Source organism: Musa acuminata, chromosome BXJ3-10 (assembly GCF_036884655.1).
Source record: "Musa acuminata AAA Group cultivar baxijiao chromosome BXJ3-10, Cavendish_Baxijiao_AAA, whole genome shotgun sequence".
Lineage (NCBI taxonomy): Eukaryota > Viridiplantae > Streptophyta > Magnoliopsida > Zingiberales > Musaceae > Musa > Musa acuminata.
Genome location: NC_088358.1, coordinates 33,350,383 through 33,358,696, shown reverse-complemented (window position 1 = coordinate 33,358,696; position 8,314 = coordinate 33,350,383). Strand labels below are relative to the sequence as shown.

The following is an 8,314-nucleotide window of genomic DNA, read 5'->3' as shown; positions in this document are numbered from 1 at the left end:
TATACGACACGGTTGGGGACTCCGCGAATTCGTCCGTAACTGAAGAGGATGAAATGACTCTTTTAATCCTTACGGCGTTAACTGGGTTCGTCTCAGTTAACGGACCACTAATCCCAGCGTTTCATGCCTGACCCAGCCTACTACCTGGTCGGAAAAAACGCCTCGACGTGGGTCCCACACTGGGCAGTCAAATGTGAACTCGGTTCAACTCTGATTTATCACAGCCCTTTTCCTGGGAGCGTGTCAATGTACCATACTTCGCGAGAAACGTCGACGCGGGCTCCACATATTTCCTTTGACTGTTCAGTCAGACGTGGGTATTGGCTGGTAGGTCGATAAACATGCATGCATAAACATCTTAAAACAAATGAATCGCCCAACAATATCTAAATGATTTCAATTTCTCCTTTTTCTCCATTTATTTCTAAATACTATCTTGCTCTAAAATATGATTCTAGTCATCCTTATTATTATGATTTAGTTCTTAAATATATATATATATATATATATAATCACTAAGGAGCAAGGAGATACAAATGCTACATTTTCTTTTTTGTAAGGGAATGCTAACAAATATAAACTTAAACTTAGCGTGGAAGTCATTGATTTATTGTTTCGATATGAAAGATGATTCACATCAAATTGTGATCGATTCCTAAGTTTGCCTCTAATGAATTTGGTGTCATAAATGTCGAATAATTAAATTGTGATCCTAAAAATCTTTATTGACAATATACCTGATAAAATATCTTCAATAGTTAACTTAACAAACAAATCGTTAAATTCAATCGAGCGATCGAATCCATTAAAAGTCAATCATAATCTCTTTAGTGGTAATATACTTTTTGATAAGACATAAACAATCATGAAACTAAGTAATATCATTATATATTAGAGATAATTATATATATCATTTGATCATAAATTCATCAAATTCTAAAATAATGGGACTACTTAATAGATAAAATAACGTGTGAGCCGATAAATTATATATATATATATATATATATATATATATATATATATGATAAGGCTAACAAGAATATAATGATATTTTATTATATTCTAAGGCTAACAAGAAATAATTAACCAACACATTAGTCTCAATATATTTAAAGAAATAACAATAAATCAACAAGTCATGTTGCATAGTATCTTTCATATGATTTTTTAATATGAACATAGTAATTAAATAAGACGATGTCCATTAGTATGAAGTTTAAATCAACCGTGATTTTTTGTCAATGCTTAGTAGATATGTAACATTACGATAACCAATTTAATATGGCAATGCTTAAAGGTATTATGCAGAAAAATATTCAATCATGAATAAAATATGAAAATATTATATTCAAACTAAAATTCTACGTTTATCCTGACAGTTATTTGTAACAAAAAATATTTTGTATCATAATTACATTATTTTTTAATTATCATTTTAATAATCAAATTTAAAATGACAATGATCGAAGGTTCATAGATTTTCTATATTAATAATCAAATAATTTTGAAGATAAAGAGTAATCGTAATTATGCCGTCACGAAACAAACTGTTGGTGATTTTGACTCACCATTTCACATAAGAAATTAATTAATGTGTTTGCGTCGTATATTTTCTAATTCAAATTTTATGTTTGTGCTTAAAATTATATATAATAAAAAAATTAAAAAAATCATTTTAATAGTCAAATTTGAAATAATAAAAATATTAAATTGTGAAAATAAAACTTCTCGATCGAGTTCTAGAATTGTCCTTAATTTGATTCATTCGAAAGAAAACCTCCCATATGAATAGATTGTGGAGGATCATTAGTTTAGATGTTTGAATTATAGCCATATTAATATGTAATCCTTTGACTAACGAAATAAAAATCAATATGGTAGACCGGGTTCGAGCATTAATCAATCCGACTCGACCGGTTCAGAATCGAAAAAATCGAACCGCGCTTCCGCTTCCTGTTTGTCTGATGGAAACCCTAAAACGGCTCATTTCTCTTTCCTCTTTTTTACTTTTGATCGGCACCCGCCCTATAAGAACCGGTCGCGACTGCGCCGGCCGTCATCGTATCGGGTTCATCGCTGACTCCTCCTTCTCAATCGCTTTTTCATTCTCCCCGCTTCGTCGAATCAGTGAATCGCCGCTTCCTATCCACGAAAAAGGTGATTTTGGTCGTTTCACTTTTATTTATTTATTTATTTATTTTCTCGAATTTTATACAGCGTCATGGCTTTCTTTGTCTTCTCGGATTTACTTTTGAAAGTGTTTTTTTTTTTTTTTTTTGGATGTGGATTTAGAGCTTGCTTACCTTTGTTTGGTTTATATGTATATTTAGGCAATCACGGATATACTATACTATGTTTGCATATCAAGTTGGAAATTGGAACTGATGAATTTTTCGCGGTTGTTATGTGTGGTGTGAAAGTCAGAAATCGGTTTCCGTTTTATTAACATACGGGTCTGCTCTACTTGGAGCGGTATTTTGCCTTCCCATGCTAATGTTGTGTCGCAGTGCTGATTCGTTCTTATGGGTTTTTTTTCTAAAAGAATCCAACGTTTATGATTTGTGATTCTTTATGTTGTTATTGCCTGTTCATTTTGAGTTTTGGAACTTATAGTCGAAGTTGATCCTAAATGTTTTGCATACAATTCTTACCTGCAACCACAATGTTACAAGGCATGCAGAAGGATATTTAGATGTTTTTGTTTGCCGTATTCTATGGGAGGTTTTGCATATTATTTCATAGGATTTTCTTTGTCCTGCTAACTAGTTTCTGTTTTATATGGTGTTGATTCTTCATGCTCGATGTTGTCATAGCTAAAATTTCTTGTTCTTGTATCATTCGGGTTGTGTGTCTCGTTATTAAGTCGAAGTCTTCAGATTCTTGTTGTCATAGCTAAAATTTCTTGTTCTTGTATCATTCGGGTTGTGTGTCTCGTTATTAAGTCAAAGTCATCGGATTCTTTCTTACGGCCTTATTTGTTTGATTATGCCTTCGCTCCTTGACCTTTGAATTTATCCGGGTCCTATCTTTTACCACTAAGCAATTTGTTGAAGCCGTAGATAAATTTCATAGCATTCAATACAGAAAAGCCAAAATTCGGATCTTGCTTGTCATTTTTGTGTTGCATTGGAACACTTTTATTTGTTTTATATTGTTAGTTCATCGTTGATGCATGTTTCTTCCTCGTTAGCTTTGGTTCTTTCGTTGTCTTGTTGTTCTGTGATTTTTTTAATCTTTTTATGGTAAAGCCTATTAGGTAATTTCATCTGTTAGTTTATATAAGATTATGATAAAATTCGTTTCTTATGTTTTAGACTCTTTGGTCATCAGTTTGTATAATACTATTATCCTTTTCTTTGCAGACATGGCTGGACTTGCCCCTGAAGGTTCACAATTCGATGCTCATCAGTATGACGCTAAAATGAAGGAGCTGTAATTCATCGTTCCCCTTTTCTTTGGCTACTGTCACATATTTTTCTGTTGTTTTTTTTCACAAATGACCATGCTTTAATATTGCTGACATTTGACACAGGCTTAATGCCGACGGACAAGATTTCTTCACCTCATATGATGATGTTTATGAAAGTTTTGATAAAATGGGTCTTCAGGAAAATCTTCTTAGAGGCATTTATGCCTATGGTAAGAAAATATAACAGCAACTTTTATCTAGCTATGTTTGAAGTGTTATTGTGATTGCATATGTTGAGCATTGTTCTTTGTAGGTTTTGAGAAACCATCTGCAATTCAGCAAAGAGGGATAGTTCCTTTTTGCAAGGGATTAGATGTTATTCAGCAAGCACAATCAGGAACAGGAAAAACTGCAACATTTTGTTCTGGAGTTCTGCAACAGCTTGATTATGGTTTGGTCCAATGTCAGGCCTTGGTTCTTGGTCCCACTAGAGAACTAGCACAACAAATCGAGAAGGTCATGCGGGCACTCGGTGATTATCTAGGTGTTAAAGTTCATGCCTGCGTCGGTGGAACTAGTGTCCGTGAGGATCAACGGATTCTTTCAAGTGGTGTGCATGTTGTGGTTGGTACTCCAGGTCGTGTCTTTGATATGTTGAGGAGGCAGTCCCTTCTCCCGGATTACATTAAAATGTTTGTCTTGGATGAAGCAGATGAAATGCTTTCACGTGGTTTCAAGGACCAGGTTCTCTCCGATCATTCCTATCTTTTTTCTCTTTGTGATGAAACAAATTTTGAGCTTTTTATTACTGTTTCGGTAAATGTTCTTTGTGATATTTCATGTTATATATGTTGCAATTGCAAGCACAAATGTCGTCTTGGTATTTATCCTATAGTTAGTACATTTTTTCATCTGTTTTTAAAGTTCAGACCCCAGGGTACTGCCTGTTTCCTAGTATATGACATCTTTTGTCACTACGAACACTAATCTTCATTGAGCTTGCGTTTTTTGATGTAATAGAAAAGTTGGGTTAATTGTTTCCCTGATGTCATAGGCACTAAGCTTTGTCTATTTTGCTAGGAGTTCACCAAAGACTTTTTTTACCACGTCCATGCAAACTATATGATTTCCTTACAGTTTTCAAATTATTTATGATATCCTTGTTATTCTTCATTGCCGATGAACTTTTCGTTAAAATGTTATTTTATTGAATGCTAAAATATAAATTACTTAGTGGCCATGCTTACTATTTATCACCTCTTCTATACTTCACGTGCTGCGAGGCTTTACTATATTGTTATTTTTGCATTTTTGACCTTTTCATATGTAATGTTCCCATTCATTCAATGAAATCATACGTGTGTAAAGTAATTCTTGCATAAAAATCTGACAATTGGTGTATTATTTCAGATTTACGACATCTTCCAGCTGCTTCCTTCAAAAATTCAGGTTGGTGTCTTCTCTGCCACAATGCCTCCTGAGGCACTAGAGATCACCAGGAAGTTCATGAATAAACCTGTTAGGATCCTTGTAAAGAGAGATGAGCTTACCCTAGAGGGTATCAACCAGTTTTATGTAAACGTGGAGAAAGAAGAGTGGAAGCTTGAGACCCTATGTGACATCTATGAAACATTGACCATCACTCAAAGTGTCATCTTTGTTAATACCCGACGCAAGGTGGATTGGCTAACCGACAAGATGAGAAGCAGGGATCATACAGTCTCAGCCACACATGGTGACATGGATCAGAACACCAGGGATGTTATCATGCGTGAATTCCGTTCTGGTTCCTCTCGTGTTCTCATCACCACCGACCTCCTTGCTCGTGGTATCGATGTCCAACAAGTCTCAATGGTTATAAATTATGATTTACCAACCCAACCAGAGAATTATCTCCATCGTATTGGACGAAGTGGACGGTTTGGTAGGAAGGGCAATGCAATAAACTTTGTCACCAGTGATGACGAGAGGATGTTGTTTGACATTCAGAGGTTCTACAATGTGGTTATACAGGAACTGCCTTCCAATGTTGCTGATCTCATATAACGAATTGTGTGATTTGATATTTGTTGTCTGTGCCTTTGTTAGGTTCTTTTTTCATTTTTATGCAATTGTCAAACGCAATTCAAATTTTTTTGGTAAGTAAGATGTGGACCATTTTATATGATGATAACCTTTTATTTTGACATTTCAGATTGATGTGTCGCTTCTTTCGTAGACTTTGAATGCAGTAAAACGTAGCTATTGGGAACTGACATTTTGGCTAATTTGGTTGTAATCCATAAGGTTTCTCTCTGGATTTTGCTATAAAATGTACGCAGACCGTCTTTTATTGGGTGGAACATTCAATATTGTCTCGTATCGAATGGGGGTGTATCGAATTGTAATGATCGAAATTGATCATTAACAATGTTCATAGGTTTTTAAACTTTTATTTCACTTTCATATTCTCTTAAACTATCTCAAACTTATTTTTTCTCATATTTACAATCTCTTAAACTCTAAGATTTTTTTTATAGATATATCAATATTTACAAAAGAGCAATCCGATCGAAATATAAACATTTCACAAGGCTATTTCTCATAATCCAAAAAAGATATGTGATACTATTCTTACATAATTTATATTGGTTTTGTTAAACTTATACTAATACCGTATTGAATTCTAACTTAAAAACTCTATCATAATTTTTTAAAATATATTTTAAAAAAAATTACGCATAAATTATATGTATCGCTTAGTACACTTTGATGTGCCGCTCGGTACATAGTACCGTATCATATTGAGCGAAACTCGAAACTCGGTACAAAATTTCAATCACTGATTTAAATCTTAAATATGTATATCCTTTCAAATATTTAGTTTCGTCATATATATCACTCAATTTTTTAGCTTTTCTCATTTATGCCTTCCCGATGAATTTGGTAAGGATTGAAATTTAATAATTTAAAATACCTTTTATTGATTTCATCTATTGATTTGTCACTTCCATAAACTTAATTTAAAGAGTGAATATGAAATTTATTAATTTTAGCTTTTATTTTCGTCTATTATTCATAGAGCACCCTCTTTTCATATTTTTCCAAACAAAATGCCCTCAGCTGTCCATCTGTTGTTTTCCTCCTTCACTTCCATTTTAAACCAAACGCATATAAACTCTATATTACACCGATCTAACACAACATAAGACCGGTTCTAAAATTTACCCAATTTAATATGAATTTACAATGACTTTGGTCCCAAAACCACTTGAATATAATTGTAGAAGATTTTCTAAGGTTTTAAAGATACCAAAATATTTTCCAAGCCCAGAGTTGTACTGTTTTCGATTGGATTACATGATTTTTTGGACTCCTATTAGAAAATACTACAACCCATTTAATAACGGTGTAAGTCAAATCGAACTTATTTCAATAAAGTTTTCAATTTTTAAAACATAGAAAATAACTTATAAATGCTTATATGACAAAATTTTCTATATTTCAATATATATATATTTATGTAAACTCTTAAAAAATATGAAATTAAGCTTTTTAAATTTTATCTCATTTAAAATATATTTACCATAACTTTGGTCTAAATATCACTTAATATACTGTAAGATATTAAAACATCTAAAAGTTTTTGGAGACCTCAATTACATTGTATTTAGTCCTTATTAAAAAAATAGTGTAACTCACATCCAATCTATTCCAAAAATTCTAAAGTTTTTAAGAAACATCAAAAATAACTTATAAAAACAAAATGACCTCTTTTTCTTTTTCGAGCCATTTAAATTATTTTTTTTTATTTTTTTTAAATATTAAAAATTAATTTTAAAATTTTACCTAGTTTAAGGTGAATTTACCATAACCTTAGTCCTAGAATCTCTTGAATATAATTATAGAAAGTTTTCTAAGGTTTGAGAGAAACTAAAATAATTTTGAAGTTATGAGTTAAACTATTTTTTGACACTTGTTGAAAAATATTGTAACTCACATCCAACTTATTCAAAAAATATTCAAATATCCGAGGAAACTTATCAAATCATTTTTTTAATATTTTTAAGTTATTATAATAAATAATTTTAATTTATTTCAGCCATATATATATATATGAAGCTAGCCCCAATTTAATGTGAAATTACCATAATTTTGGTCCAAAAAGTACTTCAACAAAATTATAGAATGTTTTTTGAGGTTTTAAATTACTAAGAATGTTTCAAGACCTAAATAACACTATTTTTGATTGGGGATACATTGCTTTTAGAACCCTATTAGAAAATAGTACGCATTCAAAAATATTGTAAATCACATCCAACTAATTCAAAAAATTATCCATTTTTTGAAAAAAAAAACCTTATAAATTATTTGCAAAAGCCTAAGTGACTGATTTTCTATTTCTAGCAATTAAAATAGGTATTCTTAATTTATTTAAGCCCTTCCCAATTTAATGTGAATTTACTAGTCCCAATATAATCACATTTAATAACTGACATCCAACCTATTCCAAAAATTCTCAAAATTTTAAGAAATCTTACAAATAACTTATACACATGTTTTTTTAATATTTTTCGGGTCATTTAAATATATATAATTTATTTCAGTAATTTAAAAAATATGCTTTTATTTTAAATTTACCTAGTTCACTTATTTGAATATAATCATAAAATATTTTGTGAGGTTTTAAAAGATACCAAAAAGTTTTTGAAGACCTGAGTCACACTGTTTTTTTATGAAGTTTCAAAGATACCAAAAGGTTTTTGAAGACTTAAGTTAAATTTTGAGAAAGCCTCGCAAATAACTTATAAAGGACTAAATGACTTTTTTTTTTTCGAGTTATTAAAATAATTATCTTATAACCCTTTTAAAAATATGAAACAATACTATTTTAATTTACCCAATTTAAGGTAAATTTGCCAC

At 31.4% G+C, this 8,314-nt stretch overlaps 1 protein-coding gene across 1 annotated transcript; it reads left to right on the top strand.

The window, feature by feature from the left end:
* Positions 1–1,936: 1,936 nt before the first annotated feature.
* Positions 1,937–5,605, top strand: LOC135650645 (eukaryotic initiation factor 4A-9-like). Its single transcript, XM_065170139.1, has 5 exons — positions 1,937–2,160; positions 3,366–3,435; positions 3,536–3,642; positions 3,726–4,156; positions 4,823–5,605. Exons 1-5 carry the CDS (start codon positions 1,968–1,970, stop codon positions 5,456–5,458), a joined length of 1,437 nt encoding a protein of 478 aa, XP_065026211.1. The 5' UTR covers positions 1,937–1,967; the 3' UTR covers positions 5,459–5,605.
* Positions 5,606–8,314: the final 2,709 nt, after the last annotated feature.